This window comes from Dreissena polymorpha, chromosome 1, assembly GCF_020536995.1.
Source record: "Dreissena polymorpha isolate Duluth1 chromosome 1, UMN_Dpol_1.0, whole genome shotgun sequence".
NCBI lineage: Eukaryota > Metazoa > Mollusca > Bivalvia > Myida > Dreissenidae > Dreissena > Dreissena polymorpha.
In genome coordinates, this window is record NC_068355.1 from 154204891 (window position 1) to 154226955 (window position 22065).

Below are 22065 nucleotides of genomic sequence, written 5' to 3' on the forward strand. Positions count from 1 at the left end.
TGAAAGGTCTAAGTCAGTTCCAGGCTAGCAAGTCCTTCTTATTTCTTGTTACGCATATGAAAGATCTAAGGTCAGTTCCGGGCTAGCAAGTCCTGCTTATTTCTTGTTACGCATATGAAAGGTCTAAGTCAGTTCCGGGCTAGCAAGTCCTGCTTATTTCTTGTTACGCATGAAAGGTCTAAGGGTCTTCATACTTTCCCGAGTAAGCATTTAAATTTTATTAGTAATAGATCTATATTTCTTACAACAAAACGTGTTCGTAAATTTTCTTTACAGTGGGTGGTTATGATTTCCGGTTTAACACGACAGTATTTTCATCCATCGAAAGGAGAATATTCCGCAGTAAGTTTCGTGTGCGCAGCGTCTCAAAATTGTAAAGTGAAACGTTGTTAACCCCATTTATGCCTAGTGGACTCTCCCATCCTTCTAAATTGGATCAATTTATTTCCAAAATTTTATAGGGATGTCTAGTATATTTATTTCTATATTTAGAATATTTCTTACAGATATTCCTTGAAGCAAAAAGCGGGTCTACGCTGTTTGCAAGGCCTTTTTAGCTCCACTGGCCAAAGGCCAGCGGGGCTTATGTCATGGACCTGTGTCCGTCGTGCGTGCGAGCGTGCGTGCGTTAACTTTTCATTAAAACATCTTCTTCTCCTGAACTACTGGTCCAATTCTGATGAAATTTCTCAGGAATGTTCCTGTGGTCAAATTTGACCCTGCCCCGGGGGTCACACAATTGAACATATGCTTATATAAGGCCTATTTTGTGAAAACTTTCAAAATCTTTCGTCCATAACCATTGGGCCTAGGGCTATCAAATTTGGTATGTAGAGACATCTAATAATCCTCTACCAAATTGCTTTAAATTATGCCCCTGAGGTCACATTTGACCCTGCCCCGGGGGTCACAAAATTGAACATATGCTTATATAAGGCCTATTGTGTGAAAACTTTGAAAATCTTTCTGTCCATAACTGTATGGCATAGGGCTACCAAATTTGGTATGTAGTGACATGTAATAGTTCTCTTCTTAGTTTGTTCAAATTATGCCCCTGGGGTTAAATTTAAAAACTGCCCCTGGGGTCACAAAAATGAAACATACGTTAAATAAGGCCTATTTTGTGCAAACTTTAAAAATCCACTTGTCCATAACTGTATGGCACAGGGCTACCAAATTTGGTATGTAGTGACATGTAATAGTTCTCTAACAAATTTGTTCAAATTAAGCCCCTGGGGTCAAATTTGACCCTGCCCCGGGGGTCACAAAAATGAAAATATGCTTATATAAAGCCTATTTTGTGCAAACTTTGAAAATCTTTTTGTCCATAACCGTAGGACTTAGGGCTACCAAATTCGGTATGTAGTGACATCTAATAGTTCTCTACTTAGTTTGTTCAAATTATGCCCCTGGGGTCAAATTTGACCCTGCCCCGAGGGTCACAAAAATGAACATATGCTTATATAAGGCCTATTTTGTGCAAACTTTTAAAATCTACTTGTCCATTAGTGTATGGCGTAGGGCTACCGATTTTGGTATGAAGTGACATCTAATAGTCCTCTACCAAATTTGCTCAATTATGCCCCTGGGGTCAAATTTGACCCTGCCCCGGGGTCACAAAAATTGAACATATGCTTATATAAAGCCTCTTTTGTGCAAACTTTAAAAATCTTCCTGTCCATAACCGTAGGGCCTAGGGCTACCAAATTTGGTATTTAGTGACATCTAATAGTTCTGTACTTAGTTTGTTCAAACTATGCCCCTGGGGTCAAATTTGACCCTGCCCTGGGGGTCACAAAAATGAACATACGCTTAAATAAGGCCTATTTTGTGCAAACTTTAAAAATCTACTTGTCCATAACCGTATGGCATAGGGCTACCGAATTTGGTATGTAGTGACATCTAATAGTCCTCTACCAAGTTTGTTCAAATTAAGCCCCTGGGATCAAATTTGACCGTTCCACAGAGTCACAAAAATGAATCTATGCTTATATTGGGCCTATTTTGTGCAAACTTTAAAAATCTTCTGTCCATAACCATTGGGCCTATTTCTACCAAATTTTGGTATGTATAAAAATCTTAAAGTTCTCTACCAAGCTTTTTCAAATTATGCCCCTTGGGTATAATTTGACCCTGTCCCGGGGGTCACAAAGATGAACATATGCTTAAATAAGGCCTATTTTGTGCAAACTTTAAAAATCTTCTTGTTCATAATTATAGAGCCTAGGGCTACTAAATTTGGTATGTAGTGACATCTAATAGTCCTCTTCAAATTGTTCAAATTATTCCCCTGGGCTCAAATTTGACTCTGCCTCAGGGGTCACAAAACTGAACATTTGCTTATATAAAGCCTCTTTTGTGCAACTTTAAAAATCTTCCTGTCCATAACCAATGGGCCTAGCGCTACCAAATTTGGTATGTAGTGATATCTTATAGTTTCTCTACCAAGTTTGGTCACATGCTTGAGTACATTTCAACCCATGCACATTGCACGCTTTTTTCGCATAAAAAACAGTAGAGCGATACAGGGCCATCATGGCCCTCTTGTTTCTAGACGCTAAGCATAAATGGGTTAAAAGTCCGTGATGTGTATAAATATGACAAATTATGATTATGAATAATTCAATATTGATGCGAACCAAGGCGGCCCGTTTACATTTGTTACAATTTAATAGTACTTATATCATAAAATCTTCCATCGTAAAACCGTCCTATGTCTGTACTTGATTAATCGGTTGCCATTTGTGTTACCAGCACACCATCGCTTCGCGTGCCATTGACGTCATCAACGCTGTTGACCCGGATGCACAGCCCATGTATCTGTACCTTCCGTTCCAGTCCGTGCATGAACCGTTAGAGGTTATCGGGATTCTTTTTCTGTCTAACTTAATTCTGCATAAACGGAATACATTGGGTGTCCAAAGTAAGACACCCAGAGTATCTACGTTTACTTTTGAGACTTTTAATTCCTGGTTGATTCTATATAAAAAACACACACATACATGTAGCAAATGAAGTTATTTCTTTGTATGAGGTCCATTTCTTATATACGTATGTTGTAAATTTGCGGCTGACTTTTTTGTGATAAGAAGGTGTTTAAGTTCAGTAATGTTATTGTACTGAGTCGCGTTCTGACAAAACTGGGTTAAATGCATGTGCGTAAAGTGTCGGCCCAGATTAGCCTGTGCAGTCCGCACAGGCTAATCAGGGACGACACTTTCCGCGTTTATGGTGTTTTAAGTTTCAAGGAAGTCCCTCCTTACCATCAATCAAGTTTAGGCGGAAAGTGTCGTCCCTGATTAGCCTGTGCTGACTGCACAGGCTAATCTGGGATGCCACTTTACGCACATGCATTAAGTCCAGTTTTCTCAGAACAAGGCTCTTATTGTATTGTGTTTTTTTTAAAAGGTTCCTGAGAGCTTTGAGCGCATTTACGCTAATATATCTACAAAAAGCAGAAGAACATATTGCGGTAAGAAGCTCAGAAGAAATACTAGTATTCAATGTCCTTTATGAATAATTTCAATAATGAGATTCGGAATACAAAAATGAGATAAGATTCCGAACCGATATACCGTTACACAAATTATTGTGTAGTGCATTCTTATTACTATTTTTATTTATTATTTCACAGACAGTGACATTATAACACGACATTATTGTTTGTTATGAAGAGTTGAGGTTGGCAAAGGCAAAATACTTTTATGCAACGTATAATAGCTTCATTTATTTATACAAATCCTTATTCTTAAGGTATGATATCCGCTCTGGACGAAGCCGTTGGCAACATCACATCGGCACTTCGCAGCCGCGGATTCATGAACAACGCCTTACTTGTCTTCACCACTGATGTATAAGAATGACATGTGTTTAGACATGACCTATATAATTTTAATTTTATGTCTTTTTGTGTAACAAATAAAGACCAATGGAAATCTAAACTGCATTAACTTAACCACACACATATTGCTGATTTTGCTAAAATTGTCTTTAATAAATGAGAAATCAAGTCTAAGAGAGAACGTGTTCTATCTGCCTAGAACGGCGGTCCCAGTTATACGGCGGCAAACAATCTTCCGCTGAGGGGAGCCAAGACCACCCTGTGGGAGGGAGGGACCAAGGGTGTGGCCTTCGTCTATAGCGACACTCTGCTGAAGAAAACTAAATACACGAATACGGAGTAAGACGTTGTTTTTTTTTTGCAGCAACTGCGTACTTGACGCACAGCTGTATAGCTTTGAATTGGTTAGGCTTACATAACCTGCTACAAATTGGTTGAAGAACATTTTATTAATTTAGATACAATGTGTACATGATAACCATTCGGCAAACAACTAATTTAGTATGTTATTCTGTATCTTATATCGTGACATTACTGAAAACCTTCAGAAAACGAGTGTTCAGGCGAGATTACCATGCGCATATAATGAAATGTTAGATTTTTTGTCTAGAATGATGCATGCAGTTGACTGGTTCCCGACACTGCTGACCCTTGCTGGTGGAAAACCTGGTAGATAATTTTACCTAGCGTAATCCTTTATTGTAAATAGCATATTTGTTTTGTTCATTTAAGTTTAAGTAACGTTATACAAAATTCGAAGATGTAAGAAACCCTTAATGAGAGATTGTTTAAACGACGTTGCGATTTCTTCACTGCGTATAATTTCATCAATTACGTCGCTCTTTGCGTTTGTTCACAGACGCTGGCATGGACGGTGTAAACCAGTGGGCCACCGTGAGTAACGGAGCTCCATCAGCCAGGACGGAATTCGTCTACAACATCGACGAGATTGACAAGAACGCAGCTATCAGGTACATGTATGTGCAAGTCTACATCATTGACGATTGAAATGAACGTAGCCATCAGGGATGCACACGTCGTCTACAACGATGACAGACACACGGCTATCAGGTATGCAACAGATTCGAGATAAAGACGATCTGGGATTTCAGTTATATAATAGTCTACAACATCGACGATAGAGTGAAGTAGGCGGCTATCAGATACTTAAAGTCGACACCGTTGGCGAGATCATGAACAAGACTATGGCTATCAGGTATGTAACAACATTCTATAACATTGACAAGATGGCCATAACGCGGCAATCAGGTATGTAACAACATTCTATAACATTGACAAGATATGCCATAACGCGGCAATCAGGTATGTAACAACATTATATAACATTGACAAGATATGCCGCACAGGCTAATCAGGGATGACACTTTCCGCTTGTATGGTATTTTTCGTTTAAAGGAAGTCTCTTCTACACGAAAATCCAGTTAAGGCGGAAAGTGTCGTCCCTGATAAGCCTGTGCGGAGTGCACAGGCTAATCTGGGACGACACTTTACGCACATGCATTAAGCCCAGTTTTCTCAGAACAAGGCTCGTATGCAATGGGATGGCAAACAGCAATCTGTGCCTGATACATGTGGATAAATAGAGGGTGGCGCGTGATTGCCTTTATAACACACATTCTCTCGTCTAATACTACGTGTAAAATGAAATAGTCCCTTTATGAAGCAAAATTGTGGTATTTTCCAAATCCGTGTTACGGTTGACAAAGGTTAATTTAGTATTCATACATTTGAAGGCATTTGAATTTACAACAAAAGTAGGCCTCGTTATACACAATAGTTGCAAATCGCACACCCAAAAAATACGCCCAGTTATGATCACTATCTTATTAATTTGCATATAATTGAGTGACACAAATGCTTGATAAAGATACCTGTACAATTAATGACAGACTTGTTTCTAAAACGCAAAGATGGACGCACACATTGTTGAAGGTTCAGTTGTATGCTTTGGAATTTACAACTGTTTTTTTTTCGGCGTAGCTGTCTTACACAGCTTTTCACCTTAGCTGACCATTGCAAATCAATTTCAGTATAAAATTTCCCGCCGTAAGGCCTGAAAGTTTTCGAAGTAGAAAACGTGCAAGCTACAAACAGTTTTCACATTTACATTAATATGTTATTAAAACGACTTTCTATTTTTGAGAAGTATATGGTATGAAAAGGGATACAGTTCGTTAAGCAACGATGTAAACTGCGTATTCTGCATGAGACAATTTTATCTCTAATGATACGGCTTGGGGGATAGAGCAGTTTCATACTTAACTATCGCCATCAATACAATGTGTGTGTACCCCTTTATATTAAGAAGATTGTCAGCGCCTGAGCGTTTGAGCTTAAAGGCTGTGTTGTCAATTACTGCGAAATTACATTAGAACATATAAGTATTGTTGTTCAATAACCTGATAAACGCATTGACGTAAATATTTCAAATTGTTTTCGAAATTGACCGTTAAACACGTTAATGTATATATAAAGCTTTAACCAAGCCATCATTCCAGCAGTGGAATCGTAACCTCACTTTAATGCATTGCATTCCAACCCTCAAGGTATCGAGGTAAGTTCGCGGTTACAGAAATCGTTAAATAAACGTTATCGCGTGGACTAAGGGCACTTGAAGTTTATTTTGGGTCAGAAAGATATTAAATGTAGATACCGATACTCGGCGATATTATTATGGTATGTCAATCATAGATTCTTAATGTGTTTAAACAATTGCATGATGTGTACCAGTTTTGATGAATTCAATAAGAAATATTCAACCATATGGACCGATTTATTAAGCGTGTGCGCGATGATTCACGATACTATATATATAATTATAACAAATGGCGCCACATACACTGATACATGTGAACAGTAAAATTACGTATGTGATTATGAAAAAAAGTTTACATGAATTTGTGTCGATGATATACTCATTCAGAACTATGCATCGATAAAAGTTCGTCTTTTAAAATACGCTTAACAATTACTTTAGCCAGTCTTTTTTATAGCTAGGAGAATTAGCATAAAAATCTTGCAAATCTGTAAGCAAGCATGAAATTTTGCATGAACTCTCAGTTTGATATGCACTATTGATAGAAATCGTTAGCCACACAAAAATTCAAAATGGCGGCCATTTTCAAGATGACCGCCATTTCCGATTCAATCTATACAGCCATGTTGGGTATATCTTAAGCAACTGTGCATACAAATTGTGCAAATCTTCAATTGAGCATGACATTAAACACTAAGTTTGATACACACTTTTGATAGTTAGTCAAAAATTCAAGATGACGTCCAGTTACAAGATGGCCGCCATTTCTGGTCTCAGTTCATGTGAACAAGTTGGGCAGCTTACATAAGTATGCATAATAATTTATAAAATCAGTAAGGAAACATGCAATTTTGTATAAAACTAAGTTTGATGTGCGTTTTTAATAAAACCTTTTAGCCACCCGAAGATAGAAGATGGCGTCGATTTTTGAATGAAAGTCGCGCATCTGATCGACAGAACAGCCGAAAGTTATTTTTATGGGCGGAACTTCACATAAAATAGTAAACAAGAAAAATAATATACGTTGTATAAATCTTTAGTATCAATCGTGTTAGAATCGAAAAAAATCATGTACTTTATTGTTTGTTGTTGAATAACCCACGACCGGAAGTTTAGATGCGTGGTTTCAATTAACTCGTGCTTCGCACTCGTGATTTAATCCTTATGCATCTTAACTATCGGCCGTGGGTTATTCGACAACAAACTTTAGGCCTTACGTACACGAATTATTTCTTAACTATTTGGTTTCGTTATAGTCAGTAGCCAACCTACGCACAGACATTTTTTTGGTTCAGTGCATGTTTGTAAGCTATTATCGAGTCGACAACGATATAAAACATCGGTATTGACTTACACAGATTAATAATATTGACAACGATGAAAAAAGTCAGATAAAACAGCACACGGAACAACAATGAAATAGCAAATGATAAAACCAATTGAGAAAACTCGTATGTTCCGTTTAAAAAAAATGACTACGGGAATTTTAACTTGTACATTTTTTATGGCGAAATCAATGGTATATATTTTATCGTAACTTGTCATGATTTCGAATATAAATTTTCGGATACTTTTTCCCCATTGAAATCCAGACCAATTGATGTTGAATGCATTTTTTGTATATTTTATTATTTCTAGCGATTGTAAATGCAAGTATCAATGAAGGTTCCATTAACAACAAACTAAAACTAAACAATTAGCTCACCATGTTAGGATTTTAAACAAAAGCATGAACTGATTTGATTTAAAATCGGATTGTGAACGATCATATATTTTATTTTTTGACTTCGTTTATGACATTCAATTTTAGGAATCAACACTGATACAGAACACAGACAAGATGTGTCTAGGATGGTCATACTTGTAAATAAACACACTGATGGTATGATTATTGGCATTTTCCCATTACACACTCATTGTTTCAGTCTCAGGACACGTTCGTCTTTGAAGTGAAGTTAAATGAAGTTCACATTATTAATTGCATGCGTGCAGGTCACATTATTAATTGCATGCGTGCATGTGTGAACATATTTATCAATGGGTGTTTGTTTTGCAAAAAAATATAGGGCGATGCAGAGAATTTAATTTAAGTTTTTAATGTAACGTTTTTTCAACTATTGATAAAGTGCAGATGCCAGATTGTACTGAATCGTAATTTTCAACGCTGAATCCGTTATATAAAAGCAATAGCATATCCAACGCGAATTCATTTGTTTAGAAATTCTAATAAAACTTTGCGATTGTCGGTGTTGATACGAATTCAAAATGAGCAATGAGCTTGCAAAGTATGCGGTTGTGATAGATAAAACGGTTTCCTGTTTTGCTTTCATATGCATTCAGAAGAAGATGAGTGCATGTTTGCAACTGACAAATATGATATATTGTTACATGCAGTTATGTGCCTTCGATTGCCTTAGTTTCATTAATTGTGGAACAACTTGCGGTATTTTGGCATATGATTTGTATGGTGATTTCCGCGGAGTTCTTTCTGAAATACCGGTTAACTCTGCCTTGTTATTCTTGAATTATGGGAGCTTTTATGAGTACATTCGTTTACCGACCCTTGGTGTCATATAGTTGAGAGTTTGATTATTGCAAGTGTCCCGTATAATAATATTGTGAAAGTAAGTCATTGAGAATATGTGAAAGATTTATAACAATGCTCACAGGGATCGAAAACAAAATAATACACATCTAGGAATTCAACCCAATGAATACTGTTACATATGTATCCTTAATATGAGAAGTATAAGAAATAAAAAACGTTTTTATACATATTTTGTGTTGAAAAGTCCCACTAGAAATACTAAGTTTGTGTATTATTATGTCTGTTTTTAAAGATTTGTCACTTAGTTATGTATGTCACTTTTCCAGAGTCAACGTACTTTGGCCCCCTGTGACTTCTTTGTTATCACACCTCTTCAATTTCTTTAAATTACAAGTATTTACAATAGGTTTACTGGTACCTCAGTACGTATACTTTTTCATTTGTACTTATTTTTCCATTTGTTTGTGAACAACTACGTAAACGGTATTGAAGATATTACAAAATTACAAACATATTATATTGATGTAGAGTATTTTTACGGAAGTTCAAGAATCATACCTCCTTTCAGTCTATTAAGACACAACTAAACGTGACAACACATGTTTATTTAATGTATTGGAATACACGAAAATTAATATCATAGGTATGTTTTCTGTATATCAAGCTGATATTATCAGCACCTAATTGCTACCTAGAATTATCCAGTGTTGATTGAATCACGCGTGTCACCTATCACTCACAAGATGCGATCGACACATTTGAGGACACTTGATCCAAGGTCAATAAATTTAAATAAACTCTTGTTAACCTTTATTGATTAAAATATCTTTAGTCTTGAAAAATATGGTTTTGTTTTCGCAAAAAGCACGATACTAGACCTTGTCTGAAAAGTAAAGTAACAATCCTTACTGCGAGTTCATAAAAATTGAGTCGCAACGTTATTATGAAGTTTTTCACTAGGTATTATATTTTGGAGTCAGTGTGTCATTTGTATACTGCAAATCAATGAAACGATTGAATATCCATGCACAACATTAAATGCTGACTTGGCTAATAGCTTGCAATCTGAATATCACATGTTATAGAAAAGGACACCTTGATTTTATCATCCCGCGTTCTATAAATTAAATATCTAAAACACAGATACTATTTGAATTATCTAATGTTTAGGTCACCTCGTCACATGAATGATCGCATGGTGAAAAATCACCTGATATCCATATACAGGTTAAATGCTAGGACGTCAACAACACGTGTTTGGGGTTTTATCCGTATTTATCTTGATAAAGTATATTGACGAGTGTTTACATCGTTTATTTATCTCAAACTAAGAAAGTTGAAAAATAGAATGCCATTTTATCAGCCAAGTTAAATATTCAATATAAAGCAATCTTCGGACTAAAAAAAATGAGTATTCATACTCTGCATTGATTGTAGGGCGTATGTAAACAGTACCAATTACAATAAAGTGCCAGTAAATGTCTTAATAAGATCATACTTTTAATCATACCATAGTAAAACACCCAACAATCCTTAAACAATATATGTGAATAAAGAAAGTTCATATACATTATAAGGAGAGAAGTTCTGAATAACCCTGCTAGTATTTCAAACTCAATTAAGTCAGTAAACAAGATTGATCACACATAACTTAGAGTCAATAAATATAAGTCTTCAAGTAATGATGTTGCACCTCTAGATTTACAATAAACTTTTATTAATAATCTTGAAGTTTAAACTAGTCTTTATAACAATGATTGTGATTTATATTGTGCTATTTTTATTTGTTGGAAGGTACTGTCCAACAATTGATACCAATAAATCCATAATAAGCGCACCCCTAGGTATAAAAAAGTTTTCTTTTTAAATGCTGTATATACTTATTTATTTAACATGTTTTAACACAGCTGTTTATGTGTGCCATACATGTGTGTGTATTGTCTTTATATTATAACTTTATTGTGATATATACGTACATATGTTGTTCACAATTATTGTGCAAATTGCGACAATTTTGATATAAATGTACAATATTTCACACCTAAATGTCAAAGAAGAATAAATTAAATCTTTAAAACGTTCTTAACAACAAAGCAACCTGAATAATGTTTGTTTTCATTAGTCTCCTAGTGCAAATACCTTGATTTTCAATAAAAATTGTATACACAATTATGCAGCCGCCATTTTGGAAAAAAATGGCCGCCATGTTATTATTTTTGGTGGCTAACGGGTTTTTTGGAAAGAGCACATATTAAGGTACATTCATGGAAAATTTGGTGCTTGCTTACAAGTTTGCAAGATTTTGCTGATAAATGAACCTTAATCCCCAAGCTATTAGGTTGCCGGTAAGTTCAATGTATTCCTCTGTCTTCAATGTACTCTAAAAAAAGAGCCGTTAAGTCCTTAATTTGGGAACATGCTGGATATCCTGGCTCCATTTATTGGCATAATAAAGATGAATCTTATATTTTGTTTGTGAAAGATTAACCACTGTTTTAGTAACGAAATTGTTTAAGAGACCGATATAGAGGCAAATATGCTTTCATTTATTTTCTTTCTTCTTGTGTTTTTCTATTCTGTACATATAGATATCTGCTCAATAATGTCTAATAAAGCGAAGTTAGCCGCGAAATCTTGCGCAACACCCTGTAATTCATTTGCGTCTGATGCAGCTAAGAACTGCACAGAAAAAAGGCATTCGCTATCTTTGATCTTATATATATAACTTTTAACCGTTCATCAACACCGACCACAATCAACGCCGTATATCTTTTTTCTTTAAATATATTTCTTGTTAATTCTGCATCAGTACAATGTTGTTTTTTGAGATCGCGCGTTCATTAAATGTGTCTTGTTCTGAGAAAACTGGGCTTTATTCATGTGCGTAAAGTGTCGTCCCAGATTAGCCTGTGCAGTCCGCACAGGCTAATCAGGGACAACACTTTCCGCTTTAATGGTATTTTTAGTTTCAAGGAAGTCCCTCCTTACCGAAAATCAAGTTTATGCGGAAAGTGTCATACCTGATTAGCCTGTGCGGACTCCACAGGCTAATCTGGGACGACACTTTACGCACATGTTTTATGCCCATTTTTATCAGAACAAGACATAAATTGTAGGGTTGGTCAGTACAAGCTTATTGAGGGAAGTCCAGGGGCCTACAACGGGTGGACACCGCTACCGCCTATGTTGGAAACAGTCGTCAACGAAATGTTCCCGCCTTACCAGCTCTTCGATATCGACGGTATGCCTTACAATTGATGCGTTCCCACTGACTGTTTAAATTGTTGTTGATCAGTTATAGTCGCCACTGCGTATCTTCAGGTATCAGTTCTTCATTCCATTCTGTTTCCCATTATAGACCAGAAGATCGAAAATACTTGCAATAATCTGGAGCGAAACTTTACGCACATGCATTATGCCAAGTTTTCTCAGAACAAGACTCATATTATTGGAATGTTGACTTACTTTCAAACAAGTGACTATTTAAGCTAAACTATTTGCTGTTTAAACAGGATATTAATTGATTGGTTCGAACTCTTAGTTGATTGGTTCGAATTTTTTATTGTAAGAAACTGTAGTAAACCGTAAACCCTAACCTATTTGAAAATATCCTATTACCATGTTCTAGTAGCTGTATACGACACAAATACGATTGCACTATTAAATCAATTATTGTTGGATTTTGATAACGGCTTAAAGTATTTTATAGTGCAAAACTATAGAACATTATGTTTGGCTGTGTTATAGAGACTAGGATGTGAAGAGGATGTTAAATAGATTGTATAGGAGTTATATGGCATTTGCATTGCTTTAGTAATCTGAGTACAATTATTGTCTTGACTGTGTCTCAGGAAATACCATAAGTTTGTTTGAAACGTAATAATTATACAATATTTGAATTTATTATATGTTACAATACGGTGTAAATATAGTTTATTTAGCCATTAATTTCTTGTGATTTTTAACTATTTATATATCTCTGTCCTTCTGAGTACACTTTCATTATTAGCAAAGCGTTTGGAGCAATCATCCGTTTTACTGAAATCCTTGTGTGATCTCGAAACGCAAAGATTTCTTTTTAATCGGGCTACGTTTATATAAAGATAAGCAACCCTATTCAAGTTATACGTTTCAGCGGATCCTACGGAGCATTTCGATATTGCTGACCAACATCCGGACGTGGTCAAGCGCCTACAAGATCGCATCAACTTCCACAGAACTACAGCGGTGCCGGCTAACTATCCGCTACCAGATCCGGCTTCCAACCCCAAACACTTCGGCGGCAACTGGTCGCCCGGCTGGTGCTGAAAACCGGTTCTGTTTACCATTGACAATACTAAGCACCCCTTTATACTGTCGTCAATCTGTTAAAATGAATACACACATTGTCAAGACAATAATTATGTTTGCTCTGGGCAAGTGAACTTGTGGTCCCCCATTATAAAATGACTTGTTATTTTCAAGGCTGATACTACTGAATTCGTTTACAATAAATGAAAGGCGCTAAGTGTTTCATGTGTATGTATTCGATTGCGCCCATGCACAGATTCACGTATTGATTCCACAATCATTACGGTATTTAAATATATTCACGAAGACACTTAGTCTGCCTTTACGTGCATGTGTACAATTTCTTCTAAAATAAATAAATACATACAACTGTTCGAATTTGAATAAGAATCTGGGCCCGTATTAACCAACCCATTCTTAGACTTAGGAATGAATAATAGACTTGGAAAAAAGGGTCATGTCATTAACAAAATGTTCTACACAAAGAATGATATAGACAGAGGTGTTTAATATCAAGTCTGATTCAAAAGTTAAGCTATTCCTACAAACAGACAGACAGACGGACAGACAGACAGACAGACAGACAGACAGACAGACAGACAGACAGACAGACAGACAATCAAACAAACGTAAATAGTGAAATCTATGCAAAAAATTTAACTGTCAAACATAATTAAATTATCCAGTCAATGTATACATAACAGAGATGTTCTCATTCGTAATAATGACCCACCCTGGCTAGACAATAATATACGGCGTTAAATTCGAAAAAGAAAACGCGCTTATCGTAAAGCAAATAATGTTAATACACCATTTTTGTGGCAAAATTTTAGAACGATTAGAAACAAAACGACAGACTTTATAAAATCCTCGAAAGGAAATTATTTTAACAAACTTACCGAAACATTAAAATCAAGCAGCAAAAGTTCCAAAAATTGTTGGACCACATTGAAATTCTTTATTAAATCCTCGGGGAAACTCCGAAATACCACCAATCCAATATGGCAACAAAATAATTGATGATGCATTCGACAAAGCAAATACTTTAAAAAATTCTTTTACATCCCAGTCGAGTATTGACCACTGCCAAATACCAATATTACCGAGAGTTACAAACAGAACCCTATCAAGCCTCAGTCAACGTATTCTTGAATCATATGAAGTAGAACTAGTTCTAAAGGGATTGCCTCTAGGAAAAGCTTCTAGTCCTGATGGACTAAATAATCGATTACTCATTGAATTGTCCTTACAACTGTATGTTCTTCTGAGTACGCTCTTCAACTATTCCCTTCGCAAGGGATCCTTCCCGTCAATCTGGAAAGACGCAAATGTTTGTCCAATTTTTAAATCCGGTGACCCGAGTCCTGTTAATAACTACCGTCCAATATCATTACTAAATACAATTGGAAAAGCCTTCGAAAAAATAGTTTTCAAGCATACGTTCTTGCATGACTACAATATCCTAACGCCGTACCAATCGGGGTTTTTATCCTGCGATGCCACAACAAACCAATTAACGTATCTTTATAATATGTTTGCCAAAGCTGTTGATTCGGGGAAAGAGGTCCAAGTAGTCTTTTGCGACATATCAAAAGCTTTTGATAAGAGTGTGGAATGGCGGCCTAGTTTTCAAATAAGGTAACGCACCCCTAATGGGCACATATCCAAATATAATCTAATTAATTATTTTCTTAATAAGCATCATTTCACTGAACTACATGCAAATTTGTTGGTAGGCTTTCCATGCTTTTTAAAAAACACCCCCACGCTCGGCTTTTGTCCAGTTTATTTTCACCCCTGGGGTATATAAAAGTTCCATAATTCATTCAAATTTCCAAATATGGGCATGCAGTTGGTGTGTACAGATGCAGTAAAGATGTTAAAAGTTTAAACGAGATGAAATAAGTATTCTTTTACAGACATTTATATTTTGCAAATTTTTATCTATGGAAGAGCGCCATGAAATGTGATTTCAGCTGAGTAAAAATTGGGCCGGTTAAAAACAAAGTGTCATAAAATTCAAAATAGTATCATTTGGAATATCTAACATTATGCTTACTTGGTTTAAATCGTATCTTTCCAACCGTAGACAACGAGTTGTCCTGCCAGAACCCTGTTCTCAGTGGAATGTCGTACCTGCATGGCTCTATACTAGGTCCCTTTTTATTCCTTATCTACATCAATGACATTGTTAATGACATTTGTGCAAACATAAGATTATTTGCTGATGATACCTCACTTTCAATCATTGTCGAAAATCCAACTCATGCCGCACTCTGAACGATGATCTACAAACAATATCCGTCTGGGCGTCTAAATGGCTAGTAAATTTCAATCCGAACAAAACAGAATCTTTGCTTATATCTAGAAGCACACATGACCATGCTCACCCTACACTCATTATAAATAACACTCTAATTAAAGAATTTTCTTCTCACAAACACTTAGGTGTAATTCTGACAGAAAAATTAAATTGGTAAACCCATATTAATTAAATAAAAGAAAAGTGTTGGAAACGAATTAACGTAATGATAAAAATTAAATTCAAACTTGATAGACAATCCCTAGAAACTATATACATCTCGTTTATTCGTCCAATTATCGAATACGGTGACATCATATTCGACAATTGCACACAGGCCGAAAAATATGAGCTCGAAAAAATGCAACACGAAGCAGCAAGAAATTCTACTGGCACAACGAAACTAGTATCCATTAAAATACTTCAATCAGAAATCGGTTGAGAATCTTTAGAATCTAGGCGAAATAAACACAAACTCATTATGTTTTACAAAATGAAAAATTCGCATGTTCCTGATTACCTTGCTAACATTGTCTCGCTTACAGTAGGTCAGTCTGTCCCGTACTCTTTAAGAAATAGAAGCGACATTTAAAACATCAACTTCCGAACATCATTCTATCAGAACACATTTCTACCCTCAACCATCGCCAGTTTCAATTCCTTGCCAAGTTATATTCAAAATGCACCATCAATTGTTGCATTAAAAAATATGTTGAATACTTACACTGAACCTTCCAGTAGTCCGAAACATTTTTACCATGGGCCGCGAAATCTTTAAATTGTACATACACGTCTTCGCACCAATTGTAGTTCTCTTGCTGCCCAGCTTTTTAGAAAAAAAAATTAATGACTCGCCTAACTGCATTTCTTGTGACGAAATTGAGGACTGCAACCACTTTTTCTTTCATTGTGCTAAGTTCAGTGTAGAACGAGCTTAGCTTATAGTGTATCGCAAATATGTTCTCCATCACTATATATTTTTCTGTTTGGTGATCCTTCGCTTTCTGTCGATGAAAATTGTATCATATTTGACCATGTTCAGCGCTTCATAAAATCAACCAAGAGATTCTAGCCGCCATTCTTTTCCTTCTCTCTGCCACTCTTCTTCTCCATAAATTTCTACATGACCTTTTACAACCTCGAAATCAATACTTCTGTTCATGTCCCCCCCCCCCTCAGTTTCTATATCTTTTCCCCTGTAAAATTGCTTATGTTTCTTTCCATCAATGTTAGTGGACTTGTTTATACGTTGCATTCTGTATTATGTGTTTGGACTTGTAAGTTGCATTTTGCATCTTGTATTGTCAAGTTACTACGACGCCATGACATAATGTCATGCGTAAATATATAATTTATTGGGAGAGGGCTCCAATAAGCCCAATTCTATGTCAATGTCATGTAACTTGTGAATATGTTACTGTGTCGTAATAAATAAGTTTAAACCAATTTAAAGAATATTCTTTATTCTCAGACTTAAGTCTATGATTTGTTTGGTTAATACGGGCCCTTTTTCAAGAAGAGGTTTGTTTTTGTTGACACCAACTCTATGGCATAATATTGACAGGGAAATACGTATAGGCAAACGTACCTTAAAGAGCAAACATAGATGCATGTCAATCAAAATATACGCTAACTCTTCTTTGTATAACAAATACTTATACCACACGCCGTGTTCGCTGTGTATCTGTAAATGAATGGAGGGACGCACACATATATTTATTTATAATTATTATGTTGGACATATGCAATTACACAAAATGTTGTGCTGAAAATAATCACTCGACTTATAATTGTTTTAAGCAGGTGTTGATGTGCTGACTCCTCTATTACTTGTTGTTTGACCACCACTTACTTGAATAGCATTTTTTTTACTTTTAACGATGATCAACGGGAAAACTAAAACATGTACGTCAAGTTCTGATACTAAAATAATATAGTAATGCGTCATCACTATCGGAGACTCTTGATAAAAACTCTTTTTATGGTCCGCTTGTTCATCGTTTATTTCTAAAATTTGAAATCCTGTTTGACATGGAGGATATTCAATTTAGACAGGCCCACAAATGAGAGCTGCATCATAACATATATGTTTATTTCAATAATTCTTCGAATACATGATTTCGAGGTTATAATAACTAAACAATACACTGTTGACGATTTATGACTTTTTGGTGTATAATTATGTTTCATCTTTGCAAACTAAGAATAAGAAAACTTAGTGGGGTTTTTCACGTAGCGTTTTATTTAATAAATTGAAATTGACATTATAATTCACATACCGAATATGGCAACGGCTATGTTTGCACGACATGTCAGTTTTACGCGAATGGCATCAAAACTTTCTTGTTCGCTCAACTGTTGCGATGACCAATATTCTTGACGAGATCGCTTTCTGTACATGGAAACATTACTTCGAAGCACGCCACAGCGCAAGGGAATACTAAAAAATAGTCATTTAAAGAAAATACTGATGTAATTATGTTTTGGTTTAAGTAATTGTAACGAAGACATTATAAATCAAGAGTCAGTCACACTGATCAAAGCATGATCCGCTCAAAAATGTAACATTAAGAGGCATTGAATCAAAACACTTTATACAGACGGATAATTCAGTGCGTTTTCTTCAAGACACTTTATATACGGACCCTTCAATACGCTTCATATAAATGAACTCATTACGATTCATATATATGGACCCTTCATTAGGCTTCATATATTTGGGCCCTTCAATACGCTTCATATACAGACACTTGAATACATTTCATATACACGGACCCTTCCAATACGCTTCATATATATGGACCATTCAATACGTTCCATATATATGGACACTTGAAGAGGCTTCGAATATATAGACCCTTCAATACGCTTCATATATACGCACCCTTCAATACGCTTCATATATATATGGACCCTTCAAAAGCTTCATATATATGGACCTTTCAATACGTTTTATATATATGGACACTTGAAGAGGCTTCGTATATACGGACCCTTCAATACGCTTCATATACGGACCCTTCAATACGCTTCATATATACAGACCCTTTAATACGCTTCATATATATGGACCTTTTAATATGCTTCATATATACGGACACTTCAATACGCTTCATATATACGGACCATTCAATACGCTTCATATATAGGGACCCTTTAATACACTTCATATATAGGGACCCTTCAATACGCTTCATATATACGGACCCTTCAATACACTTCATATATACGGACCCTTTAATACACTTCATATATACGGACCCTTTAATACACTTCATATATATGGACCCTTTAATACACTTCATATATATGGACCCTTTAATACACTTCATATATATGGACCCTTTAATACACTTCATATATATGGACCTTAATCACTTTAATACACTTCATATATATGGACCCTTTAATACACTTCATATATATGGACCCTTTAATACACTTCATATATATGGACCCTTTAATACACTTCATATATATGGACCCTTTAATACACTTCATATATATGGACCCTTTAATACACTTCATATATATGGACCCTTTAATACACTTCATATATATGGACCCTTTAATACACTTCATATATATGGACCCTTTAATACACTTCATATATATGGACCCTTTAATACACTTCATATATATGGACCCTTCAATACGCTTCATATATATGGACGCTTCAATACGCTTCATATATATGGACGCTTCAATACGCTTCATATATATGGACCCTTCAATACGCTTCATATATATGGACCCTTCAATACGCTTCATATATATGGACCCTTTAATGCGCTTCATATATATGGACGCTTCAATACGCTTCATATATAAGGACCCTTCAATACGCTTCATATAAATGGACCCTTCAATACGCTTCATATATATGGACGCTTCAATACGCTTCATATATATGGACCCTTCAATACGCTTCATATCTTTGGACCCTTCAATACGCTTCATATCTATGGACACTTCAATACGCTTCATATCTATGGACCCTTCAATACGCTTCATATATTCGGACCATTCAAGACACTTTACAAATACGAACCATTCAATACCCTTAACAATCTGGGCAATATAATACACATCATAAAGATGGACGTTTAAAAATATTTTGTAAAGATGGATTTATCAAGATATTTTTACGGGCCATTTCTTTCTGAAAGCATACACGCTCAAAATAAAATCGAAATAGGGAAGTGAGTAAAACATGATTAGCGTAATTAAATATATACAATATAAAAAAAGGTTTAACTCAATCAAAATATTTTCATTGAAAACAATTTGAACCTTTTACGTTTAAACGGTTGTTTAATCATTGTGATGAATATCAACAGATACCGTGTCCGACAAAACGTCAAAACAATGCTTAGGAAAACGTAAATCATGACCAGCAGACAAGCGTCCTCGATGTTCTCAAGAAGTAATAGCAACGTTAACCCTTACAGTGCGGGAACCGAGTTGTGAAGGCCTTTGCAAACAGTTTGGATCCAGATGAGACGCCACAGAACGTGGCGTCTCATCTGGATCCAAACTGTTTGCTATTCTGATAGTATTCTTTGAAAAAAAATCGAAGAAAATGCTAATTTTAGAAATTTAGCAGACGACATTTTAGCAGACGACAAATTTCCCAGCATGCAAAGGGTTAAGAATGTATCCGCCTGTGTAACATAATGTACGCGTGGTCTAATTGTATAATAGCTTGTCAATAACATATTTAAGGCTATGCACGATCGATTCTATCTAAGTATTTATATTTGTTGAGTGTGATTTTGGTATTTATGGAGATAAAGGTCAACGTTTCCAGTTCGGTTATTTTATTATAAAGCGTTCATAGATCGCATTTCTGGTGTAAAGGGGTATGTCGACGTCTTAACATTATCCGTTTTAAAGCATTAATTAAATAGCTGCTTTATATTAAAGTCTCGCTTTAAGAAACGCAAATTAAAACCTTTAGTTATTCAATAATCAAATGTTAACCTTGTGAAAATTGTGTAAGAGTGTTGGACAATATAGAAGATGTAGTCAAATCTTTATGAATGCAATTGATAAAGATGCGCTAAACACATACGTACTTTTGATGAATTTAAGTTCAATTTTAATCGAAGCTCACGATGTCTGGGAACACGCGTACAAATCGTAGTTGAATCAGGTTTCAAAACAACGTTATTGATCCTTGTAAACGGGAGAACCACATAGGCATCGATATATCCATCCAAACGAATTCTTATTTTGGAAGAATTAAATTATGAACCTGGAAAGAATTTTACCGATTTGCGGCTTACTCAAGGGACATCTGTCCTTTCATCCTTCCATAGGCCTTTCGGTCCCTCAAACTTTTTCCCTCGCGAAATGCAAGGCACAGATGATCTTAATTAAAAATAAATATATGCACTGTTAGTTTAGATTGGATATATATGCGCATCTTATAAGGTCTATACATATATAATTTAAAGGAGTTATCGCCCTTTAAATAATGTATTTACAATCTTCGACACAACCTTGCCCGAATTGTATTAAACTCGATATGATACATCACTATTGATTGGTTATATAAACTTTTATTTTCGGATGTATAAAACCAATATTGTGTATGGGCGTTATTGCTCTTTGATTACGTTTTCGAATGAATTAAGTGTTTTTTTTTGTCATCTCATAATGTATAATCCGAGTTTGGAAAGGAACGGGCAATAATTATACATGACAAATTGGTGGGCGCGCTTTGTCAAAATGTTCCATTGTGTGTGTGTGCGTGTGTGTGTGTGTGTGCGTGTGTGTGTGGAAATCGAATTCATATTCTATGTGCTTTATTTTAATTTGAATTGCAAAGCTACGATGTAAAAGGTTAATTGACTAATCACAAGACAAACGTGGAAATATAGATATCATAGTATTTTCACACAAATTCAAAACTAGCAAATAAAATACGAATTCGATTTACCGGTGATTATAATTTACTTACTCAATACTTTTTTTGAATATTGTATTTTCATTTACCAAGTTGATGATTATAAAAAAAAAAGTTTAAGTTGGTAGCTATTGATTGAAACAGTTCATGTACAATACGAAATTTAGCAGGCTGGTCAGCACATTCCGGTACTATACATGCAACCCAATATACACATTACAAAGAAAAACAAACGTTGTGCTCTGTTATCTTTATAATTCTACCTTAAATGTGCTTATTTTCTTAAAATACTCGAATTGTACGGGTTCTCATGTATATTATTCTAACAGTTTAACACAGCAATGACCCACATAGTGAGCAAAGAAGAACATACATTTTGTCGCTTTTCCGTTATTATGTTTTTATAGAATGCGTTATATTCAAAAGTTTTGATCTTTTTTTAATTAAATGTCGTCCTTCATGGCATATTTTCGGGGTAAACTCACGCTTTGAAATAGTCGTATTGCTTAAGGACCAATACAATGAACAGGTGTTGCCATTGATTTGTATTTCTATATCCGCAAAAGTAATGAAATTGCCTCGCACCTCCGAAAGTGACGTCAACGGATCTAAATTA

The 22065-nt window shown here is 35.4% G+C and overlaps 1 protein-coding gene across 1 annotated transcript; it reads left to right on the forward strand.

The window, feature by feature from the left end:
• Nucleotides 1-276: 276 nt before the first annotated feature.
• Nucleotides 277-13610, forward strand: LOC127856784 (arylsulfatase B-like). Its single transcript, XM_052392971.1, has 9 exons — nucleotides 277-342; nucleotides 2755-2859; nucleotides 3409-3472; nucleotides 3754-3851; nucleotides 4041-4180; nucleotides 4452-4510; nucleotides 4701-4812; nucleotides 12063-12187; nucleotides 13082-13610. Exons 1-9 carry the CDS (start codon nucleotides 286-288, stop codon nucleotides 13252-13254), a joined length of 933 nt encoding a protein of 310 aa, XP_052248931.1. The 5' UTR covers nucleotides 277-285; the 3' UTR covers nucleotides 13255-13610.
• Nucleotides 13611-22065: the final 8455 nt, after the last annotated feature.

Bases quoted from the DNA above. Each gene is read 5' to 3' on its own strand.
- LOC127856784 (XM_052392971.1), top strand. From the start codon at position 286: ATGATTTCCGGTTTAACACGACAGTATTTTCATCCATCGAAAGGAGAA. The intron at 3,852-4,040 runs GTATAAGAATGA...CTATCTGCCTAG, and splicing joins TACTTGTCTTCACCACTGAT to AACGGCGGTCCCAGTTATAC. The intron at 4,181-4,451 runs GTAAGACGTTGT...TTTTTTGTCTAG, and splicing joins ACTAAATACACGAATACGGA to AATGATGCATGCAGTTGACT.